Source organism: Podarcis vaucheri (assembly GCF_965113315.1).
Source record: "Podarcis vaucheri genome assembly, chromosome: 10".
Lineage (NCBI taxonomy): Eukaryota > Metazoa > Chordata > Lepidosauria > Squamata > Lacertidae > Podarcis > Podarcis vaucheri.
Genome location: NC_138748.1, coordinates 24,255,658 through 24,281,148, shown reverse-complemented (window position 1 = coordinate 24,281,148; position 25,491 = coordinate 24,255,658). Strand labels below are relative to the sequence as shown.

General features: G+C 43.3%; 1 protein-coding gene across 3 annotated transcripts in view; it reads left to right on the top strand.

The window, feature by feature from the left end:
- The first annotated feature begins 5,254 nt into the window (after window positions 1–5,254).
- The window catches only part of GXYLT1 (glucoside xylosyltransferase 1), a 34,931-nt gene continuing 14,694 nt past the window's right edge, over window positions 5,255–25,491 (top strand). The window contains exons 1-3 of one of the 3 annotated variants that reach the window (XM_082239790.1): window positions 5,255–5,625; window positions 16,512–16,604; window positions 23,332–23,506. In XM_082239790.1, coding sequence (XP_082095916.1) covers window positions 5,405–5,625; window positions 16,512–16,604; window positions 23,332–23,506 — 489 coding nt within the window. In that variant the 5' untranslated portion in view covers window positions 5,255–5,404. Of the gene's footprint in view, window positions 5,626–11,941; window positions 12,007–16,511; window positions 16,605–23,331; window positions 23,507–25,491 lie in introns of those variants that run through there. The other 2 variants (XM_082239792.1, XM_082239791.1) reach the window with 2 other exon arrangements.

Below are 25,491 nucleotides of genomic sequence, written 5' to 3'. Positions count from 1 at the left end.
ATAAAATGAAAGTCTGATGTGATATCTAAAACTTGCATAACTCATTTCTTGGTGTTGCTGTCTTAAAATCTAATTTTAATAACAGGGTGTTGTTGTTTTCAAATGGACTACTGCTGACATGGACTGTTGGTTAAAATACTGTGCTATGAAATAGGCATTCTCTGCTTGGGTTTTAATGGGTTTAAAGTACAGGTAAAAAATATTGGTGTTTTTTTTTATGTGGGAGCAATGTAAACAATTCATTTCCTCCTAAATATTGGCAAAGGTTTTTTTTTATATATACAGTCGTACCTTGGTTTTCAAATGCCCTGGAACTCGAACGTTTTGGCTCCCAAACCCGGAAGTGATTGTTCCAGTTAGCGAACGTTCTTCTGGAACCCAAATGTCCAGTGGGGCTTCCGCAGCTTCTGGCTGTAGGAGATTCCTGCAGTCAATCAGAAGCTGCGATTTGGTTTTTGAATGTTTTGGAAGTCAAACGGAATCCATCCAAGGAACGACTGTGTATATAAATAAATTGTGTTAGATAATGTTCATGGTAAAAGGTAAAATAAGTAGTATGATAGCTACTTAAGTGTTTGAAAAAATTCTAGTTAAAACAAAATATACATGCTTTGCTGGTGAAACAGTAATTGGCATATTCAGTTATTAAGATTACATTTTCTATAGGCACACAGATGTAGGAAGCTGCCTTAGTCCTGCTAGCTCAACAATTGTCAACAATGGCTAGCAGTGGCTCTCCAGGGTTTCAGGTATATCAGCCTTACCTGGAGTTGCTGGGAATTGAGCCTACGGCCTTTTGATGTACAGTGGTGCCTCGCAAGACGAAATTAATCCGTTCCGCGAGTCTCTTCCTCTAGCGGTTTTTTCGTCTTGCGAAGCAACCCTATTAGCGGCTTAGCGGATTAGCGCTATTAAAGGCTTAGCGGCTATTAAAGGCTTAGCGGCTATTAAAGGATTAGCGGCTAAAAGGCTTAGCGGCTATTAAAGGATTAGCGGCTAAAAGGCTATTAGCGGCTTAGTAAAAGGGGGGGGGGGAGCGAAAAAAAATCGGAACACTTGCAAGACGTTTTCGTCTTGCAAAGCAAGCCCATAGGGAAAATCGTCTTGCGAAGCAGCTCAAAAACGAAAACCCTTTTGTCTAGCGGGTTTTCCGTCTTGCGAGGCATTCGTCTTGCGGGGCACCACTGTAATCATATCCTCTATCGTAGGTATTCCATAATTTCAGAAATTTCCTTCTCCACCCCACTCCTTAAACATGAATCTTACCTGAGCAACTTCATGGGTGTTACGGCATTTGAAAGTGACCGTAAACACATTATTTCCTCAGGGCCCCTTCTTTTAGAGCCAATTAGTATTTGTATAACACATTTGCTTAACTCATGCTGTGGGATATCATCCAGTTGTCAACCTTAAAAGACGAATCATGGTGAAATAGAAGCAGTAATGAGATTTTAATTCATGTTTTAAGCAAGAAGAGAAAAATACACTTTAAAAAAAAGGGCATTTCATAGCCAACGTTTTGGAAGAGTAATAAAATGTGAGTAATGCTGTAATTCTTAAAAATAAGTACCGGTGCATTTAAGAGACCTGTGCTGTATTGTTTTATCCTTTTTACAGACTGTGGGGCTAATGTTGGCATGGATGTTTAAAAAAAGCACAACAGTTAAATAATATAAAATCAGGTGGAACCCACTATTACTCTGAGAAATTTGGAGGAGTGTGGTTCAGTAACATGCTGCTTGGATATACTGATGCATACGAAATACTGTTACCAACCGAGTTGAAATGTTACAGAATACATTCTAAATAAACCTCCATTAATTGCATGGTTAAGGTGTCACTTTTAAGCAGTTTGCAAGCATGTATTACAAAACGGGGGGGGGGGGATACTGCATCCGGTGGCTAGTGCTTGAAGAGGCGAAAAGGTCACTTAAGTGCTTCTAACACAGCAAAAACAATGCAGGAGGCAGCAGTTACGAGTTATGGGAATCTGCAGCCGAGTTATGGGAATCTGCAGCCGCACCAGGTGCTGTGATTCTCCAGCTGTTTGACTTCACCCCTAGAGGCACACTGCATTGTCTCCTGAGACAGAAGGATGCCAACAACACCAATATAAGCCAATTACTCCACCCATCAATTGGAAACAACATGTAAGGTTCATTAATTGCATAGTTGTTTAGTGAAGTGTATATATATATGTGCTCATTTTAACTTCTTGTGCTTTTCACTGGTGAAAGTTTGGTAACCCAAGAGAATGATAGTTGGCCACTGGACAAGATCTCTGAAAAATTCTGCTTATACAAGACGAAGGAAATATGTGTATCCATTTTGGTGAGGGGGGTTGTCCTTCCCTGGGAAGCTTGGAACATTAATTCTGAATAGATCAGAGAAAAAGGCTTGCTTGTTTGAGATGACCCTTATACAAGTTAACCAGGGAGGAAATCCTTCAGCAGCAGTCCATTACAGCCCACAAACGTATCCTTGCTACCTCTGACAGCAGCAGATTGCGCATCCGTGGTGAATCCCTTATTTTTGAAGAAACAATTGCAATGTTGGGGAAATGGAAGGAAAACTGTAGAATATATCTGATCTGATGGATGATACAAGAAACACTGTTCACCTAGCATACAGTATAGTATATAAAGATAATATTTTTTTAAACAAAGAATTATCGAATGTGTTTGTGAGCAATTTAATTTTCTGTGGAGTAAGGACATGGGGAAAGAGCGGTTTTGCAATTCCCCAATAATTATACCTCTGACTAATTGCTGCACCATGAAAGTCTGATGTGAGGATGCAATTCTGGATTTACTGGAAAGGGAACAATTTCACCCACTGAACTGTATTTCCTTTTAGTAAGCAAAACTCTGGTCAGATTTAGAAATGTTTCCGGAACAAAACTATTTTGTGGCACGTTCCAAGAGGTAATTGCTAGGTGATTCTTATATTCCAGCAAATATGTTTATTTAAACAACTATCAGTGTTTGGTAATAGTATGCCTGCTCCATTTGTACCATCATTTCCTCCCCCTCCTAGGAACTTGGGCTGGAAGTACCTTAAGGTAAAGGTAACGGGACCCCTGACCATTAGGTCCAGTCACAGACTAGGGTTGCGGCGCTCATCTCGCTTTACTGGCTGAGGGAGCCAGCGTATAGCTTCTGGGTCATGTGACCAGCATGACAGCTGCTTCTGGCGAACCAGAGCAAGCAGCGCACAGAAATGCCGTTTACCTTCCTGCCGGAGCAGTACCTATTTATCTACTTAGAGCACTGTTTTTCCAGCCTGTGGCTTGCAACTCACAAGTGAGCTGTGGGCTTTATAAGCAGCTTGACTCTTAATCATAGACACCAAAGGCAGTGCCTGCACTTCAGAAGCAATCTGTAATAATCACTCAAAGCAACTCCCTGTATGACCATCTGCCAGTAAGGGTAGTTGGTTTTTTCAGCAATGATTGCTATGAAGATGAAATACAGAAGCAGGTTACGTATCAATAATTGTCTGAGACTATAATCTTCAAATCCCGCATTGACTAACCCGTTGGCAAACTACAAGTTCAGCCACCCTCCCGAGTCTTTCCAAAGTGGGCTTTATTGTTAAAATGTGAATATTCCTACGTTTCATTATATCTTACACTGGTTGTGTAAATTCTATGTTTTTAGAATATATATTTTATAGCTTATATCCTGCAACTTGATGGTTGGTGTTCTGACATTCCTATAAACAAAACTCTGAATAGCCTTGTAAGTACTATAAATATTTCAACAAGTTATGTATTAAGTAAATTTTTGCTCGGATGCTTTTAGGTAATGGTTATAAAATAGGCAAATGTGCAGTTAAAATGCACAAAACTGACAGCTGTTGAAGACCTAAAGTCCAAAACTCATGTGATAATAAATTGTGTCACCCTACCAAGTAAATTTGGACTTGTCGATCACCGTACAAAAATGGTTGGGAACCACTGCTTCACAGATGGCCCCCACCAGGTAAGACACCCCCCCCAAAGATAAAGTATTTGCATTCCTCCCCTTGAAAGTTTCTTGAATACCGTACCTAATGCTAAAAAAGGTTGTTTATCTTATTATTTGTGATCAATGTTACTAATCCTAGGGAGGGTACCGTAGCTTGTGATGACACAATATAGCCATTCTGGAACAGCAGACCAGCCAAGGTAAGTGACCTGGGTGCCATAACAAAAGACTGTGGATACAGTATATGCAATTTCATGAAATGTTAAAACAAGCTCCATCTTTCAGATGCTTTTCATGTCAATAGAATAACTGCTTCACACAAAAAACTTGCCACCTTGTGTTTAGAGCATGTTACCGGATATCATGGCTATAATCTTACACAGCTTGCTTATAAAAAGTCCACCTTCTTCCACAACCAAGAATTCTGGGAACTGTAGTCTGTTAAGGGTCCCAAGAATTGTGGCTGCTACATACCACCAGTACATATTCACCCCAGTGCAAAAGTTTATTAGTTCCCTGTGCCTTATTTGCTTTTAAGTTCAAAAAACAAAAAAAGGAGAAAAGGAGGAAAGTTTTAATGTCCCCGCACACCAAAATAAAGTTGTAAACATCCTGAACTCCCAAATAAGCTTTGGCATACCCCATATCTACTTAACCTGAATCTGTTCTTAACCTGAAACACCACTTTAGCTAATAGGGCCTCCTGCTGCTGCCGCGCCGCCAAACCACGATTTCTGTTCTCATCCTGAAGCAAAGTTCTTAACCTGAGGCACTATTTCTGGGTTAGCGGAGTCTGTAACCTGAAGCATATGTAACCTGAAGCGTATGTAACCTGAGGGACCACTGCAGTTGCTTTGGAAGACGATAATCAGACATCTGCACAACATGACCAGTCCAACGAAGTTGATGTTGAAGAATCATCGCTTCAACACTGGTGATCTTTGCTTCTTCCAGTACACTGGTATTAGTTCGCTTGTCGCACTGCAGCCGACACACTAATTTGTGGAGACACACCGTTTGGAGAGCTCTGTCCTAGCAAAGGGGCGGCCACCGACTTCTGCCTCCCGCCTCCGCCTCCCTCGCTCGACGCTGCAGCGCTCCTAGCCGCCGCCAGGACAGGCCTCCCGCCGCTCTCGTGCCTCCACCATCGCCAGGCGCCCACAACACGCCTCTCACCCCACCCCTCGCCACCTCCCCGCCGCCTAGCTCCGCCCTGAGAGCCCGGGCCTCTTCGCCTCCGCCTTCCTCCTCCTCTCGGGGCAGCTCTCCTGCTACTACCTCAGCGGCGTCGCCGCCGCCTTTGCTGCACCCGCCGCCGCTGGCTTGCTCGCTGCGGTCGCCGCGTTGCTTTTGTTGCTGCTGCCTCCTCCGCCGCTGGCGCTCCCGCTCCCGGTTAGGCCCCGGCTGCTGCGCGGTGCAGCCGGGGCCGCCGGAGGATGAGCCGCCGGCTGGTGCAGGTGGTCTTGCTGTGCCTGGGCTGCGGCTTGTGCTCCTTGCTCTACGCCTTCAGCCAACTGGCTCTGTCGCTGGAGCAGGAGGCGGCCCGGCGCCAGGGGGACTCTGCCTTGCCCGTGCGCAGGCAGCTCAGCGGCGGCGGCGGCGCCTGGAGGGCCGCGGCGAGAAGCGCAGGCTGCAGCCAGCGAGAGCCGCCGGAAAGGTACCGCCTGGGGACGCCGGGGCCTGCGTTTCCTGCGAGGAAGGAGCGCCTGAGTATTAGTATCGCGGGGGGGGGGGGGTGCCTGTGCCTTTGCTCCAGGGAAGCCAGGAGCGTCGGCGCCTCAGGTCGTTCCAGGCTCACAATCTCAAGAGATCTATTGGGACAAAGTTGAATTTGCAAGGAGGCACTTCCAGTGCGCAGGGCCGGGTGTTCAGACGGAGTTGACGCCAGTCTGGTTGCTTTCCCCCAGATTCCCTCCCCCCCCCTCCCTCCCCATCTTGTCGGTCAAGCATTCCGGGGCTACCAAGCGTGCGTAATCCTCCCTCGGCTGCGTTTTTTGTGCCGCCGCCGGTCACCCCGCTTCCCCTGTCGCTTAAGGGCGGCCACTGCGCAGCTTCAAAGGAGCCTCTAGCAAGTCGCTTTTCTCTCAGCTGCTGCCAGCTGGGAAAAAGGAGACCCGTCTTAACTTTGCGCTCATCTTGGCATGCGCGTGTATGGGGAAAATAGCACTTTCTGAACGCTTGGCCCAACACAGGGGAGTTATGAATGGACAGGTGGAGAGAGAGAATTTTAGGCACGTGCTTCTTAGTTTATGGATCCCATCAGTAAGCCTGTGCACTTATTGCAACCCCCTATAACCCATGTATCTCTATGGAAACCCCCTATAACCCATGCATCTCTATGGACAGGACTACTGGTAATTAATCAGAGAACCTATTCTGTATGTACCTTACTGTTACTTTTTGTAACCGGCTGCCCAACCCAATAATATGTACTTCCTGTGTTCTTTTTCTTTTTATGTTACACTTTTGGTGTTACTGTTGAAAACCAGTGTTCGTATACATATATACATATATATGCTTTCGTAGATTTTCACGGGTACAGGAATGCAGGTTTTGGTGTCTTCGGGTGTCTTCCCGTGTAAGAGTCGGGGTGTCTGTGCGACGTTTCGACGAGGTCTCACTCGTCATCTTCAGGCTGGTGCTTTCGGCTTCTTGTTACTGGAACAGAGCAGAGTCTGGTGTTTGAGTTCCTATAAATACTGTTGAGGGGTGTGGTGTATAGCCTCCAACGTTCTGGGCAGAGAGGAAGTTCCTAGATTAGTGTGCCTTTTCTTCTTTTGTTCCTTAATTACTTGAGGGATATCTTGGGTGATTTCATGAGTGATATTCTGAATATCACTGGGTGGGTCATTAAGTGTAGATTAGTTGCTAAAGCTTTCGTGTCTTGACCTCTTGAGCTTGTGAAGAGTTTTTCTGAGAAGATGGCTGTGCTGCATTTAGTTGTGCTCTGGCTTGGCTTCGTCACCAATCAACCACACCAGACCCAAACCCAGACCCTCTCCACAGACATATTACAGACTCCATCCAGTAACCAAACTATAGTGGCACCTCCGGATGCTGCACCCCCCTGCAATCCCTACACAGATCTGGCTGGCACAAGGCACAAAACCATAGCTCGCCCCTATACACGAAGCCAAGCCAGAGCACAACTAAATGCAGCACAGCCATCTTCTCAGAAAAACTCTTCACAAGCTCAAGAGGTCAAGACACGAAAGCTTTAGCAACTAATCTACACTTAATGACCCACCCAGTGATATTCAGAATATCACTCATGAAATCACCCAAGATATCCCTCAAGTAATTAAGGAACAAAAGAAGAAAAGGCACACTAATCTAGGAACTTCCTCTCTGCCCAGAACGTTGGAGGCTATACACCACACCCCTCAACAGTATTTATAGGAACTCAAACACCAGACTCTGCTCTGTTCCAGTAACAAGAAGCCGAAAGCACCAGCCTGAAGATGACGAGTGAGACCTCGTCGAAACGTCGCACAGACACCCCGACTCTTACACGGGAAGACACCCGAAGACACCAAAACATACATATATATGTATATATGTTACAGAAGCTTAAAGTGGAGAAATGGGATTTTGACAACACAAATGGGGCAGCTGCCCCTTTTCCTACCTGCTCATAAGCCATGACTGGCAGTTGTCTTCTTAGCTTAAAGGAACCAAGTTGGGGAGACTGGGCTTGAGACATTTCCTCTAAAAATCTCTTCCTATCCTTCTTCCATCCCCTGCTTTCAGACTATTAAAAAAATATATCAGCCTAGTCAGTCAGTAGCGACACTTGAATGCTTGTGCCTGCATATTGCTTTATATACTGTCAAGGTTTCCTGGCAGTAGGTGATAGTTGACAGCACAGCCATCATATCTCCATGGCTTGGGTGAAGGTTTCTGAAAGGGGGAATTACTCTTATTAAGTAGAAGCAAATCCTGCTTCTTCCTGGCTGCATCCTGCACATCTGTACACTCAATATCCAGTTGGTTTAATTTATTAAAAGGATTAACCGATACAGTGGTTTTGACCTTATTCCCTAGTGCAAGGCAGATTTCCACTTGTACAGACAGAAGTTCCTCCTTCCTTTATCTGTGTAAGAAATTTATGACTTAATCCAAGCTTGGGCTGCTGCCTGGCAGAGATTAACAGGGCAGGGCAACAGGCAATTTGCTGGGCTATCGTCACATGATGCTAGTGAGTTTGGGTACTAGAATGCCACTACTTTTTCCTCTTCCCAGAATTGCCCCTATCACAATAATGGTGCAAAAGGAACGCACACTGAGTGTAGAACAGGATAGCAACTGATCAGATTGGAGTGTAGCCTACAAGCAGAAGTGTCGTGCAAGCAGTAGTGCAAATATAGGAGAAGCATAGGACTGGTCTGGGAGCAAATTCATACGTATTTGGTAAAAGTGTGACCATAATTGGGCTTTTTAATTTATTGCTTATGTTGTTTATTATTGTTGTTGTTATTTGTTTGTTGACTTTCAGCCAAACTGTTCCACAGTAGCTTTATAAGAAAAGAAAATACCATAATATAGGCACCCCCAAACTCGGTCCTCCAGCTGTTTTGGGACTACAACTCCCATCATTCCTAGCTAACAGGACCAGTGGTCAGGGATGATGGGAATTGTAGTCCCAAAACAGCTGGAGGGCCGAATTTGGGGATGCCTGCCATAATAAAATCAATATGAAACATATACAAAAAGCAGTAAGACCAGTGATTAAAACAGCAGATTATAGTAAAATGTTAAAAAGCCTGGGAGAACAAATTTTTTTTGCTCCACATCAGAAGGATATCAAGGTCAAGCAAAGGAATGACACAAATGGGGTACAATTACTCAGACCTTGCTTTCCGTGAGGGTAGAGGGCAGGGAGGATTCAGGAAAGAGCCTTTGGCCATTGCACATATTGGTTGTGAATGCTGTCAGAGGATAGATTACAGTGGCTAGGCTAGGCTATATCTGTCCAGATGCTGCAGCTGGAGCACCAGCCACAACTGAAATCACCTTATGCCACAGAGGCTACTTTGGCCTCTTGTGAGATGTAGGAGCAGCCCCAGATTGAGAACCTCATTTTAATAACATAGTTGGACTGAGGCACTGCCATAAACGAGTTCTTGTACATGCTGTTACAGTAATGCAGAACTACATGCAAGAGGATTTCTGTTGGTTTCTAGATCACCTAGGTTATGCATGAATTTGCCTGAATGTAATTTTGGCAGTGCAAATGAGAGGTGACAAATTTCTCCATAAACTGCTGAGAAATTGGTGTACTCTCCAGTAATTCTTTTATTGAACATTTTAAAAAAAAACTGATCAAACATTACTATTGATAACATCGTTTCTAAACAAAAAATCTTCATCTGAATTGTTTGGGTGCACATGTGCAGCTAAGACACTTCCTTTGGCATACCATAGTGAATAGACATATCACTTGGGAAGACAGGCAAACTAATGCTGGAATAAGCAAAGATCACCAGTGTCGAAGCAATGATTCTTCAACATCAACTTCGTAGGAGTGGTCATGTTCAGATGCCTGATTATCGTCTTCCAAAGCAACTACTGTATTCTGAACTTAAAAATGGAAAGTGCAGTGCTGGTGGTCAACAAAAGAGGTTTAAAGGCTCTCTCAAGGCAAAGCTAAAAAAAAAATAGTATAAACACCAACAACTGGACTGTGAGCGCTCCAGTTGGAGAACAGCCTTTACCAAAGGTGTCATGGACTTTGAAGATGCTTAAACTCAGGACGAAAGGGAGAAACGTGCTAAGAGAAAGGCACTTTTGGCAAACCTTCACCATGATCAACTCCTGTCTGGAAACCTATGTCCTCACTGTGGAAGGATGTGTGTATCCGGAATTGGCCTCCACAGTCACTTACGGACTCACTGTTAAGACTGTGTTCATGGAAGACAATCTTAGTCAACTACAAGTGATCTCCAAATAAGAGGAAGAAGTGAATAGAGGACCGTGTGTTACAAGAGAAGTATTTAATCTGGCATTTAAATCTTGTCAGCCAGGATAGCTCAGTTGGTTAGAGCCTGGTGCTGATAATGCCAAGGTTGCAAGTTTGGTGCCCGTATGGGACAGCTGCATATTCCTGCATTGTAGGGGATTGGACTAGATGATTGTTGGGGTCCCTTCCATGATTCTATTATGCAATTTAATACTGTTACCGGTGTGAACCTGTGATAATATACGGTTTTTGTCAGAGATATGGGTATACAGTACTGGAAAATTAGAAAGTCTTCTGATGCCCGAAATCAGGCTTCAGGAAGCTCTAGTCAGCAGGCCAGATTTGCTCTCATGCCCCTAGGTCTCAATCTGGCTTGTGAGATCATTTTTCTCAAGCCACACCCAACTGATACCACGTGACATGGGGCAGGGAAAGCCATGGCTGTAAATGAGCAATTTGGAACACTCTTAACAGTTCCTTGGCAAGCAGGACTTAGATTTGGGCCTCTTAAATTTGGCATCACTTGCAAGCCCCATGTGGGTTGGTTCCATTTGGGAGTTCCCCAGTGGAACATGTCATTGCCAGAAGCAGAACTTGCAATTGGCAAAGAATTTTAAGTTCAGCACAGAGCTTGGGCCCCACGTTAGTCAGGAGTGGTTGTGACTGTAGCTTGGCATCAAGACTCAGGGTGCCAGTATGAGACTTGAAAAGAACATACATCTGAAAGAGGAAGTGGGAAAGAATATTGCTCTTTCATCTTTTCTCCTTTTGCTTTTCTCAAGGGGAGATAAGAGAACTACCCTTGTCACTTCACAATGAATGCGGTAGTGATTCCAAGGGAAGTACTGAAAGGTGCCTTTGCAGCTATGGGCAATCCCAGAATTATATAATAGGCTTTATCTAAAAATTCTTTATTTGGAAAAGTGGGGGGGGGGGGGGAGAGAATTTAATCATATGCAATTTTCACATCCCTTGTAACAATGAAACTAATTACAGGTAGGTAGCCATGTTGGTCTGCCGTAGTTGAAACAAAATAAAAAAAATTCCTTCCAGTAGCACCCTAGAGACCAACTAAGTTTGTTATTGGTATGAGCTTTCGTGTGCATGCACACTTCTTCAGGTACCTGATATCTGATACCTGATATCTGAAAAAGTGCATGCACACGAAAGTTCATACCAGTAACAAACTTAGTTGGTTTCTAATGAAACTAATGACCTGGCAGAAATCCTGCAGGTTTTATGAGTCATTGATGGCTTTGACAATGAGCAGAAAAGCCTCTGCAGGCATTCCAGACTCTCTCAGATGATTTGTTAGGGTTATATTTTTGGGAACCACTACAGACAAATGCATGCACATGTAAAATTAGTTGTTTTGTAAAGTGTCCCTTGATATTTTTTTTCTGACAGCTCATACACTGTCTCTGCCCAGAAATGATTCTGTTTTTTGCCTGGATGAATTCTGTCATAAAAATTGAATCCGGGACTTTTTAAAAAAATAAAATAAAATATGCAGTCCATATTATTCCTGACTTAAAATATTTAACAATCTAACATTGTATGCATTCTCCTTACCTCTGAGAAACGTCACTTTGCTGCTCTTGAGAAACAAGGTTATTTTGAGCCCCTCCAAGTAGGAATTTGTGGCTTGGAGAGTAGGAGATAGCAGCGTTATCAGGGCAGTGATCATTTGCCCCCATTTCTCTGCATTATTCAGTTTTCCTTTCCCTACCTCTGTGTCTAGGGCTTGGAGGGAGGACAGTGATTAGTATGGAAGGCATTGACTCCCGGAAAAGAGTCTAGGTCTCCATGGTATTGTTATATTCTCTTCCCATTTCCTGTAGCAGGAGTACAGGAAAGCAGAATGGAGAAGTTATTTGTTCCTGAAATGATTTGGGAAGCTTCATGGTTTGTATTCTTCAGGCACCTTTTCTTATAGACAGACAGCTCTCTCAGCTTCAGGATATGGGAGGCTTACCTTCTCGGGTTTTCACACGCAGGTTGCAATTGATATTGACCAGGAATAAAGGTGATGAGCTGCTGTTTGCATCGCTCTCTATCTGGTAAAGACCAGCAGCAGAAGTAAGCACCATTGCCTGCTCGTATTGTCAATACTTCACCCGGTGGTATGCCAGACAGCTTTCCTGTGCTTGTTAAACAAATAACTCTGGGATACCAGTTTCCCCTCCATCTGCTCTTCCATTCTGGGAGTGAGAATGTGGAATGGTTGGTAGTCTTGGACTTTTAGTGGTTCTTGCAAGACACTACTTATAGTTTGTGCCTGTCTGACTTCTCACCCTTTTATTTCATCGAGACTTTGAGAATTCCTATTGAGATTAGTTCAGTGGCAGGCTGTTAAACTTCACAAATGTCTAAAAAGTTGTGCTAGTGGGTAAAAGCCAATGCATTTCTAAATACCAATTTGAATGCAGTACTTTTCCAGTTCATGCTAGACTTAGCACTGTGTTGTACTAACTAAGCACTATGATTTCAGATGCTTAGGACTCCTCCAATTGTGCATTCATGATGATTTTACTTCTTCATCACATTTATATCCTGCCCTTCTTCCCAAAGTAGCCGAGGGTGGCAAGCACAACTGTAACAAAATGATTACCAACAAAAGAACATATGTAAAAACAATTACAGTGGTGCCTCGCAAGACGAAATTAATTTGTTCCACGAGTTTTTTCGTCTAGCGAATTTTTCGTCTTGCGAAGCACGGTGCCGGAAAAGTTTTGGAAAAGCTTCAAAAATCACCAAAAACCTCAAAAAAGGCTACCACACCGCGTTCCATGAGTTGCTCCTCGAAGTCAAGTCGCAACTGTATTAACGGTGTTAAGAAAAAGGAAACAAACTTGCAAAAAACGCAAGACGTTTTCGTCTTGCGAAGCAAGCCCATAGGGAAATTCGTCTTGCGAAGCAGCTCAAAAACCTCAAAACCCTTTCGTCTAGCGAGTTTTTCGTCTTGCAAGGCATTCGTCTTGCGGGGCACCACTGTAAAGCTTCTAAAAATATGTGAAACAATCACATATGTACTCCCACAATTAATACTATCAGTGCTACCAGGAACAGTATCTTTCCACCATCAAAATTCCTGGGTAAAGAGGAATGTTTTCTCTTGAAGGATATTAATGTGCCCCTGATGGTATTGGGGTGGTTATACGTGATGCTGGTTTCAGCATTGTTTATGCCTGCAGACATTTTAGAGTGGCCGTACTGCTTCATTTCCAATTGCTATGTGTGTGTCCTGCAGCTTCCTGCTGAAATTTGGTAACTTTTCATATCACAGAAGTGGAATGATGTGTCGACAGTCCAGTATAAACCTGCCTCTAATGGAATATCATTATGACAGTGATACACACCAGTCTGGAGGGATCCTTATTGGTTCCTTGTTAAAAAGAAGGTCAAAATCAAAGACATATATACAGAGGTGTACCTCCTCTGTACCTCCATTGCAAGGAGCTGTATCAGCGCCTCTAAAGTTGGTAAGACTATAGACCAAAAACTCAAAATTTTGCTTTTCGTTGGCTTTTACACTCTGCCAGTGACTTCCTCTGGGGCCATCGAGGTTGGGTCTTCTTCACTCCACACCACTTCCTCTCCTCCTTCTCATCAGTTGGTCCATCTACCTTCTTTCCTGCCTTTCTCTCTCCTCTCTGCTCACCACTTTCCCTTCTGCCTCCTTTCTCCATCCCTTCCTTTTTCCTCCTCCTGCAACCCTCCCCAGGTCTCCCTATCTTTCTTCCCTCTGAACCTGCAAGGGTTGCTGCGATGGCCCACGCTAGCAATTGGACTCTTCTGCCAATGCACCCAGAGGAGCTGGCTCCTAGCCACTCCAAGCCAGAATAGAAAGGTGTGGTCTTTACACCTCTCTCTCCCGCCTGCACCTGCACCCTTGGCGGGGGCCAACCTAGCCAACCCCTGGGTACTCCCTTGCATATATACATATTGCTTTTGTACTTAACTGCTACATCAAAGCTGAACATGTGGGAGCGGGTGATGGTTAATTATGTAAAGGAGGAACCACATCTTTCCAGTACTGCCGGTCGTGATCAGGTTGCGCTTTCCTGTTGATGCACTTTAAAGAGTGAATCACACAGTACATCAAAGTGAACCCGTATCTTAAGATAATTGATCGTTTAAATATCCATATGTAAAGCAAGGATTGATAATTCGACTTGCTTGCTAAGATCACTGGTCATGCCTGTACATATCTTTCTGGTTGCTTCTTACCAGATGGAAGCTATGATGCAATGAACTACTTACCGGTAATTGCTGTTCCAGTTCTTTTAGCGGAAAGGAGTAAACCAGAAACATTCAAATGAGAGTAGGATTCTTGCCCGAGGTGGTTGTGATGCTACACGGTGCGCTGTGCAAAAGATATAAAACACACTTCTGCCATTGCACCGCCTCCACAGTTGTCTATTTTAAACCAGCCTCGTATTGACTTGTTGGAGCTGTGTAATTAAAAAGGGATGGAGAGTTTGCTCTAAATAGGAAAGCTGTTGTTGGTTTTAAACCAATAGCTTGATTTCAGGAGATACTCCTTGGGCAAGGCAGCTCCTAAGACTGGATATGTGAAGTCTCAACTTCCTTGGCTCTAGTGCAAGTGTTGCAGCAGCAGCTATTTTTATTATTAAAGGGAGTTTCAGTTTAATATACATTAATTGTCTTATGAGGCACACATCTTAATTGGATGAGATGTGCAAATGCTGTCTGGTCTCTTTATATTCGTGTAGTTAAACTGCAGAAGGGAGGAGAAGGGATTAGATCCTTTTTTTGACCTCTCAGCAGTATTTTGTGTGGAGATCAGAGGCTTTGAAATTAGCTTGTGAAAGCACCCAGTTCAGTATTAGTGACGCTGCTGTATCAGATCAACTATATTGCTGCAGCTTTCAATCCGTAGCGCTGAATCTTAAAAGCTGGTTAACGATACCGTCACAATATGGATCTTAGTTTTATCTTTCTCTTTGGTTGCCTGGGTTCGCAATGGCATTCTGTGTCAGTTCTGAGACTTGATGTTCTGAACCATTGTGACAGCATTTTCACTTGAAAATGCTAAACACCTAAAGTGGACTTCAGCAAGCCAATATGGTAACCAGCTGCCAGGGAACATAGGAACTTACCGTGCCTGATGGATTGCGTTCCCAAGGGCCAGCGTCATTGGGGCTAAAGCAGATTATTAGTTAGCTTTTGCTGAGCATCTTCACATTCCTCATTGCATATTTTCCTGTTTCAAATTAAGTATTAGAATATATATATATATCACTGTATTTTTTAGTAAGTTGTGCATACAAGTTTCTGCTTCATTTAAAATATATTGTATGCAGGCCTATAACACTGTGCTCTGCTGTTCTTCAGTGTTCCAGACAGTTAGTTCTACCTTTCATGGGTGTAGCCAGGATTCCCCCCCCCCCGGTGGGCAGGCTTTATGTTGGGGGGCAGAACCTAGATATCTGTGACACAGTTGGTCAGTTAGTTAAGTACAGTCGTACCTTGGATCTCAAACACCTTGAGTCCCAAACAAATTGTCTCCCGAACGATCGAAACCAGAAAATGAGTGTTCTGGTCTTTGAACGTTCTTTTGGAAGCCGAACATTCGGCGGGGCTTGCGCGGCCTCTGATTGGCTTCCTGTAGCCAATCAGAAGCCACACTTTGGTTGGTTTTTGCAAGTCGAATGGACTTCCGGAATGTATTCCATTCGACTTCCAGGGTATGACTGTAATTTTATATATTTACTTGATGGGGGAGGAAGGCAGCTGCCCCCCTGCCCTCCTGACTAAGCACATGATATTCCATTCCATAGCTCTTCTCAATGTTTCCCCTCTTTTTCACCAATGGTCAGTCAGCAATTATGCAACCACTTAAGGTTCACCCTGCAAATAATTGTTCTACTTCTGCAAACTTGGGCTTGACATAAGCCTGTGGAAACCTCCTCCTTGTGTGCCCCACCTTTGCTAAACAAGGAACCATACTAGCTTTGTGAATAGATATAATGATTTATAACATGGAAACATGCAGTAGAGCAAGCAGAAAATAATCGTTAGCATAAATTTCTAGCTAGAAATTTGAAGCCCTGGCCGAAACTGGGATTTTTGCATCCATCCTCTTTTTACTATTTTTGTTTCAGCAAAAAATGGGGGGGGGGAGGAAGGAAACAGGCCCACTCCCCCCCATGCTTTGTGCAAATAAACATAAAATTGTTTTAAAATATGCCTTTGGTACCATGAAATCATCAGATGTGTCTCAAAAATGTCACTAGATGTGTTTCAGAAGTGTCATGATGCCAGTATGGCCCATTGAACAGGGTGGTATTTACTTTCTATAAAGGATTACTCTGCATTTCACTTATCAGTAGAATTGCTCTTGGGCTTTATGCTCAGGATCCTGGTTACATACATCCTTATATGATATAGACTAATATCACTCACAAGACATGAAGCTCTACATTCAGCCGTTTATCTGTAATTAGTAGCTGGTGGTGTTTTTTAGTTTTGTTTAAATGCGCAAGCAGGAATGCTCCATTGCAACCGCTGAATAAAATAAGTATCATTCATACAGGATTGTTTCTGTCTTATCCTGTTAGGTGTAAGAATGTGTCTGTATCCTATTGGAATTCCTATTGGATGCTGCCCTCTGATGTTTGTGGAAGGAACTGCTTTTGGGAAGCTGCTCGTAGGTAGGCTTTGACAGAGATTTGATTGCTCAATTAGCTAATTTTAGGTATAATCATACATACTTTAGTATATTAAAAAGTGTTGAAGCAGTTATAAAAAGTTTGGTTCCCCCCTCACTTTCTAGCACTCACAGTCTTACTAGATCTCAGTCATGATCTAACTCATTAAATAAAACATGTTTCTCGTTTTGAAATTCATACACACTTCTTGAACAAGCAGGCATGTTAAAACATGCTGGTTTGCAACTCAATCAAACCTTTTTGCAACCTAGGATTATGATCCCAAACTTTGGGTCTTGCACCAGAGTCGTAGAGGCAGATTTCTGCTGCTCTTCTCTTTACATATACAGTCATACCTTGGTTGTCAAACTTAATCCATTTGACTCACAAAACGGTTCAAAAACCAAGGCGCGGTTTCCAATTGGCTGCAGGAGCTTCCCGCACTCAGTCGGAAGCCGCAGAAGCCACTTCGGACGTTTGGCTTCTGAAAAACGTTCACAAACCGGAACACTCACTTCTAGGTTTGCGGCATTCAGGAGCCAAAATGTCCAAGTCCCAAGGCTTTTGACAACCAAGGTACGACCGTACAGAGATACTAACCAGGGTGTCGCAGAAGGAGGCAGCTACCTCCCCCATCAAATCAAGTAAATAAATAAAAATACATAACAAAAGTAGAAATAATCAGAATACAGTCGTACCTTGGTTGCCGAACGCCTTGGCATTCGGACATTTTGCCTCCCAAACGCTGCAAACCCGGAAGTGAGTGTTCCGGTCTGTGAACGTTTTTTGGAAGCTGAACGTCCAACATGGCTTCTGCAGCTTCCAATTGAGTGCAAGAAGCTCCTGCAATCAATCAGAAGCCACACCTTGGTTTTTGAACTGTTCCAGGAGTTGAATGGACTCCCGGAACTGATGTAAGTTCGACAACCAAGCTACCACTGTATTTGAAATTGCAATGCTCACTGAAGTTACTGGGTGATGTTGTGGCGCATTCTAGTGATGCAACTGGCAACCCAACTCAGCGATAGACAGAGCCAGACAGAGAATGATGACATGTGGGTTTTGTGCCCGCCTAACATACCATAAATCCTAGCTACGCCCATGGATACTAAGCAACATGACTTGCGAGTGAAGAGTCAAACTGAAGCTTGCCTTTACTTTGGTGGTTGCTTTCCCTAACTTTTTTTAAATGCGAAGGTGCTGTAGGTGACTTGCTGTGGGAAATCTTGTGTGGAGAAGGGTCTGTTTGGGAGAAAAGGGTACAAGAACTCTCCCCCGTTCCCAGTGGGAGAGGAGTGACTGATCAAGCATCTGTTCTCCTGGTATTTCCACACAAGGCAACGTCCTATATCTGAAGCCCTCTGTGCTTGCTAGTGGGCCTGAAGAATTGGTAGGGAGGACAATAAAAAGTCATGGCAAGTAAGCTAAGCTGCTGTTTGTGAATCCTACATCCGTGCAGTCTTGTAACCTTGTCAAAACAGAATTGTGGGGCAGGTTGAGGGGGGAATCACAAAACTATGTGTACTGCGCAGTCTGGTTCAAAGGTTGTAATCATGTGCATGCTTCATTGAACAAAGTAGGATTTACTTGCAAGGGAACACACACAAGATTGGAATATAAATGTCCAGAACTTTACATAAGCAAGACCGATAGTTACAGTACAAAATGGTGTTTGTCCTTACTGTTTGATTAGTAGAATAATAAAGACTAATAATTTTGTGAGCACGGCAGACCACAAGTAATTGCAACATTAAAAAAAAACATGTACAAGATGGGCTTTGTGGATGATTGTGGAGAGATGCAGGAAAGCATTGCCTGAATCTTAGGGTCTTTGATGACTCAATAGTCCATTTTAATAATAATAATAATAATAATAATAATAATAATAATAATAATAGTAATAATTTATTGAATTAATATACTGCCCTATACCCTGGGGTCTCAGGGTGGTTCACAGAATAAAATCAAGATATAAAACCACAAAATACCTAATAAAAATAAAAACAGCAGCCCAATACCCCCCCTCCCAATTTATTTTTTTTAAAGGGCATAGGATGTAAATCAGATCAGCCAAATGCCTGGTTAAAGAGGAATGTTTTTGCCTGGTGCCTAAAGGTGTATAATGAAGGCGCCAGGCGGACTTCCTTGGGGAGAGCATTCCACAGATGGGGAGCCACTGCAGAGAAGGCCCGTTCTTGTATTGCCACCCTCTGGACCTCTCAAGGAGGGGGCACACGAAGGAGGGCCTCAGAAGATGATCTCAGGGTCAGGGTAGGTTCATATGGAAAGAGGCAGTCCTTGAGGTATTGTGGTCCTGAGCCGTTTAAGGATTTATAGGTCAGAGCCAGCACTTTGAATTGGGCCGGGAAACTAATTACACTGACCAGCATCAGTGTAATATGCTCAAACCGTCTTGCTCCAGTGAGCAACCTGGCTGCTGAATTCTGCACCAGCTGAAGTTTCCCAACCGTCTTCAGAGGCAGCCCTACATATAATGCATTGCAGCAATAAATACAATTCTTGACTAATGGGCCTGGTTTGGACACACAACACTAAACTGTTATTCTGTGTACCTGAGCTTTGTGCTTGCTTATTCGTTCCCACCTGTCTTCTGCTGTTTCCGTAAATCATTGTTAAGATCTATAGTTTACAGCTCAGGTAGTCTTTCTTTTTTAATTGTGTTTTTTTATATAAAAAACTGATTTTTAAATGTATAAAACAATAATTCTGTCTTCAATATACTGAAGAATGTGCTAGTCACTTTTGAGATAGAATTCTGTCTCTTTTATAAGAACTACATGGCCCATTCAATAATAATAATAATAATAATAATAATAATAATAATAATAATAATAATAATAATTTATTATTTATACCCCGCCCATCTGGCTGGGCCTCCCCAGCCACTCTGAGCGGCTTCCAAAAGAATATTAAAATACTATAATACATCAAACATTAAAAGCTTCCCAAAACAGCGCTGCCTTCAGATGTCTTCTAAAAGCCTGGTAGTTGTTGTTCTCTTTGACATCTGGTGGGAGGGTGTTCCACAGGGAAGGCGCCACTACCGAGAAGGCCCTCTGCCTGGTTCCCTGTAACTTGGCTTCTCGCAGTGAGGGAACCACCAGAAGGCCCTCGGAACTGGACCTCAGTGTCCGGGTAGAACGATGGGGGTGGAGACGCTCCTTCAGATATACTAGACCAAGGCCGTTTAGCATTCAATGAAGAGTTGTGTGTTTTATGAGTGCATTCTCTTACGGCAGAAGGGAAACCTGATGTGCACAGGGACTCTTAATTGAGGTGTACCCAAATAATACGTAAGTTTGTATGTGTATTTACACACACACACACACACACACACACACAAACAAATAGCTGAGAGGAGTCTCGTGACTTACCCAAATGGTTGGAAATTTCAAAGGCAGCCCACTACAGTGTCCGTTTCCTTGTGAGAAGTGTACACTTCAGACTTGGGGATACTATCCAACATCAGTCATAGTTAGAGCTAAATCACTGATGTCATAGGCTTAAGTAACTTAGGCCCATTAACTTTTAGTGGGTCTTTTCTTAGTATGACTGGGTTTGATATCACCATAGGGATGTTGTTATACCAGCTTATTTGCAGATGAACATGGGGGGTGTAAGGGGAACAACCCATGCATACAGCTCTAATCTATAAAACACCGTTGTTTGGTCCTGCTGTCTCATTGTGTTATATTATGAACTGTTTCATTGATTTCGGTTGTTTACTCTGTTTTAAAGGTTAAAATATGTTTCTCCCTGGAAGTAGCAGTATGCAGGGGTGGGGAATGAGTATAGCTTTTCGAAAGGCAGCTTTGAGAGTTATGGCTTCCTATGGATATATTTCCTTCAAAGTGCAGGTGATACTGCAAGATGAAATATTATCCTTTGACCAAGCCTTTGTTGTACGTCCTATATTTGACCTATTTGGAGTGCAGCAGATACAGCAAAAGGAGTGGATCAGAGGACATAACCATATAATATTTATTAAATGCTTCATCTTGGGACTCAGCTAGATTGGTAAATAAAAGGTGCTTTTTATATGCGTTGTTTATGTGATATAACACTGTGACACCAGATGGCACTGTGAAGTCTAGTCTTTCCCTGCTGGATTTCCCTGTATGAGTTTGCAACACATTTAGCTGAATTGCTTTTTTGACGCGTCTAGATCCAGCCTAAGTTATCCTGTTAGCCCTATCCTTGCCACTCCAGTGAACTTTCCAGGTTTCCCTTTATTTGGGGCAGTAGCATCTTTAACAGGAAGGAGTCTGGCATGCAACGCAGGCGGGGTTGGGATGTGAGTAGCAAGGAAATGAACAGGATCAAGGCACTACTTAGCTTAACTGCTCTTTTATGTGTAAAATGAGAGCAAACTGCACTTGCTCCTGGTCACGTGTGCTCTTCTTGTTGCCAATGTGTTACCGTATTTTTTGCTCTATAGGACACACCCAACCATAGGACGCACCTTGTTTTAGAGGGGGAGAACAAGAAAAAAAAATTCTCCCCCTCTCTGCTCAGCGCCCCTTCAGCGAAGCGGGAGGAGAAACGGAGCCCCTTCCATTTCTCCTCCCGCTTTGCTGAAGCCAGGAGAGTCTTGCTCTCCCGGCTTCAGCAAAAGGTACCCGAAGCCTTCGGAGCGCAGCGCGAGTTCCCGCTGCACTCCAAAGGCTTCAGGCGGCTATCCCTGAAGCCTGGAGAGCGAGAGGGGTCGGTGCGCACCAACCCCTCTGGCTCTCCAGGCTTCAACGAAAGCAACGCGAAGCCTCTGGAGCGCGGAGGGAGCACTCTCTCTGCGCTTCGGAGGCTTCGCGTTGCTATCACTGAAGCCAAGGAGCCTGCATTCGCTCCATAGGATGCACACACATTTCCCCTTAATTTTTGGAGGGGAAAAAGTACGTCCTATAGAGCGAAAAATACGGTACATCCTGTGCCTGCAGGATTTCCATTGTTGAGCCATTCCTAAGACTTCTGTTATCTAAACAGGGAAGATAACAAGAGTTTGAACAATAGAGCAAAAACTAGCACAACTTTTTTTATTTTTGCTATGCGAGATCACCATTTGTGTTTGGATGGGCTCCAACACAACTGTAATGGGTCCAAATGATCTTCCATCTGGCATTGGTAGAGGATGCAATGTTTGGAAGGAGAACCGATTACTGGAAGGAAAAGTCAAAACGTCACAAAATAAAACATGTGGCAAAACAATAATGAAAGTCTGAAGGATGCCTTTCTTCATTTAAAGTGATTGAGTGATATTTGCTACCAAACCTCCTGCACTGAGTTCTGTACTAACTTCTGGTGCTCAAATATTAGTGAGTTGATAGGTCTGGAGTCTGACGAACCTTGGGACAGATAAATGCATTTTACCCACTGTTAATATAATATAACTTCATTTCATTTACATCGTATGGGTCTAGTAATTGACTCTGTCTCTGAAATTGCAAATAAGCTGCCTCACCTGGATTCTGTTTGCAACCAGTAACCTGACCTAGTGTTAATGCTCATTTTATATAGGCCATCTGTCCAGATTACTGTTGCAGCACCATTTTATTGAACCAGAGTCAGTGGCCAGTGATATTACCCTTACAACAAAAGAGTGCCTAGCTGATTACCGATAAGGTCTGCTCAAGTATAATTTGGGGGGCAGAGGATAGGAGTTGTTGTAACATGGCAGTGTAAAAATGGGCTATATTCTAAACAAAACAATTATGCAAGAGTTCAGGTCCTTTAAGGAAAATGAAAAATACCCTTCTATAAATAGTCTAAAAGCATGTAATCCAGGAATTAAAATATATTATGATTTTTAAAGAAAATATCTTATAAGAACTGGTTTGAAAGTTGGAAACATCTCATTTGTCTGTACCATGGTCATAATGCCAATTCCCCAAATTTTAGTTTTATTACTTCTTTATTGAATTTTTTTTTGATGATATTTATTAAGGTTTCAAAAAAAAGAATTACATGAATTAAAAAAAGAAGAAAAAGAAAGACAAAAGAAAAAATAAAAGAAAAAATACAAATACAAAAAAGATAAAAAACACTTAAAAAAATACATCAGTCTTTCCATACCTTACATTCATTTCCTTGTTTCCCTGACCTCCTCACGCCTCCCTTTTTTGTATTCCAATTCAGTTAGTTAATTCAGCAACTTCTTTCCCTCTTTGTTTTTATCTTAGTCCTTTAACATAATATATTATAACTTTGGATTCTCACCTGTTAACAATCCATTTTTACATACACCTTTATAACATTGCTGCTTAAACCACTTAACTTCATTCTGACACCATTCTAACATTCATTAATTTTGCAATATTTCTGTAAATAGTCTTTAAATTTCTTCCAGTCTTCTTCCACCGACTCTTCTCCCTGGTCTCGGATTCTGCCAGTCATTTCTGCCAATTCCATGTAGTCCATCACCTTCATCTGCCATTCTTCCAGAGTGGGTAGATCTTGTGTCTTCCAATACTTTGCAATAAGTATTCTTGCTGCTGTTGTGGCATACATAAAAAAAGTTCTTTCCTTCTTTGGCACCACTTCTTTATTGAATTTATATACTACCCTATACCCGGAGGTATACTCCACTCAAATAATAAACAATGTATTAGATTTTTAAGCATGTTCAACATAAAACATGTGACATTAAAATGCTACAGTGTAAACATGTTTATGTTGGTTTCACCTGCAACTATTTCTTCTTGTTGTTTTTCCTTAGATATGATTTTGTGAAAAAGCAACCTTTGGAGAAGATGCACCTGGCCGTAGTAGCCTGTGGCGAAAGGTTGGAAGAGACGGTTACCATGTTGAAATCAGCTATTATTTTTAGCATCACACCCCTGCACTTTCATATTTTTGCAGAGGACCCATTACACACCGAGTTCAGAGAAATAGTAAGTATTCCTTACCACCTATTTCCGGGGTTTTGATTGGGCATCATTACTGTTGCTATACTTTGCAACAGTTCAAGTGAGGGCAGGAGTGTGAGAATCTGGGGCAGCTGGAGAAGAAAGAAGTGTATGCCACTTCAAGGGCAGGCATTGTCATGAAATTCTACTCAATATTGATCCAGAGCAGAACTCCCAACGTATAGTTAGCAGAGCAAAAACTTTAACACGTTGTAGGATTCCCCAAAAAATAGACCAGAGGCAATTGTTCTTCATCTAGCAGAGCTTTACTGCTACTGAAGGCAAATGAGCATAATGGTCACAAATCCAATCCATTCAGGATTGACCCTGTCCATAAGAAATCCAGTTGCAGCAGACTTAACTTAAACTTACAAAGTCTAAACCTTAACTCTAAGCATACTACTGTACTTTTCCGTGTATAAGACTGGTTTGTTTGCTTTTAAAAAAATTCATGCCAAAAAGTGGGGGTCGTCTTATACATGGGTAGTACATAGGGTGGACATTTGATTGGTTGTTGCCGTGGCTGTCAGCTGCTATTGTCCATGTTATTGGTTATTGTGTCAATGGGTGGTGTTGATTGGCCAACACTGAGGCATTTGGGCGGGCGATTGGCAGCTTCTGCCGGTGATGGGACAGACGAGAGGCAGATTTATCGGCATGTGTGGGTGGGCAATCCTCCCCAAAAGAAGCTCAACAACTCTGGGCAATCTTCCCCCTAAAAAGCTCAACAAGTTTGTGCCCTCTCCCCCCCATTTTTTAAAATTTGAGTCCCCTAAAATAGGGGGTGTCTTATACATGGGGGCGTGTTATACACAGAAAATACAGTATGCACAGAACACAACACTAGAAGGGAAAGAGATAGAAAGAGAAAGTGAAACCAGGCTCCTTCTGGCCTATATTTATAGTCAACATGAACTTAATTAGAAGAGATAAGAGAACCAGTTTAAGCCAGCCGTACTCAGCTTCTCTGAAGGAATAACTCAAACATCATGAACCTTCTGCTTGTTTCTTTCACACAGAGAAGCTTCCAGAACCCTCTTGAATTAATTAGAATAGGAAAGATCTCTACACATCAGAATGATCAATACTTTCTGTACTAAGAAATGCAAACTGACAGGCATATCCCTGCTCCTCATGTTGGGAGAAGAGAAAGGTTTTGGCTCTGTCGGTTGTAGAGACTGCCTTTTTGCCCTCTGCCATCTGAGCACAGATAGAGGTTGGGCAATGGTGGTGGTCCTATGTGGGGTGGATTGTGAGAGAGGACCTCTCTTGTCCACCTGCATGGAGGGAGAGGCTGCTAGGTCTCCTGGGAATCTAATAATATAAGGAAGGCCCATCCCTGCATTATCCAATTTGATTTACCATATTTTTCGTCCCGTAGGATGCTACGTCCCATAGGACGCACCTAATTTTTTTTTGGGGGGGAAATAAAGGAAATTTCTTTTTCCTTTATTTCCCCCCCAAAACCAGGTCGGGGAAACCAAACCAGGTTGAGGAACAGCGGGATGGCGGCTCTGCGCCTCCTTGCTGTCCCCCGAGCTTGTGGGGCTGGCCGATGTCTGTCCGGCGCACCGGGCGGCAGGCTGCTATCCGTAGCGTGGGGAGCCCTGCGGGAACTCCCGCAGGGCTGCCTAGGCTGTGGTTGTGTTCCCGAAGCGCCAGGCGCTCTGCTTTCAGGGTGCCCGACGCTCCGGGAAGCAGGCTGCTATCCGCAGCCTAGACAGCCCTGCGGGACCTCCCGCAGGGCTGCCTAGGCTGCGGATGTGTTCCTGAAGCCTGGAGAGCGAGAGGGGTCGGTGCGCACCGACCCCTCTCACTCTCCAAGCTTCAGCGAAAGCCTGCATTCGCCCCATAGGACGCACACACATTTCCCCTTCATTTTTGGAGGGGGGGAAGTGCGTCCTATAGGGCGAAAAATACGGTACTTTACTCTGTTTTTTTTTGTTTTTTTTGCTGTTTTATATCCAGAT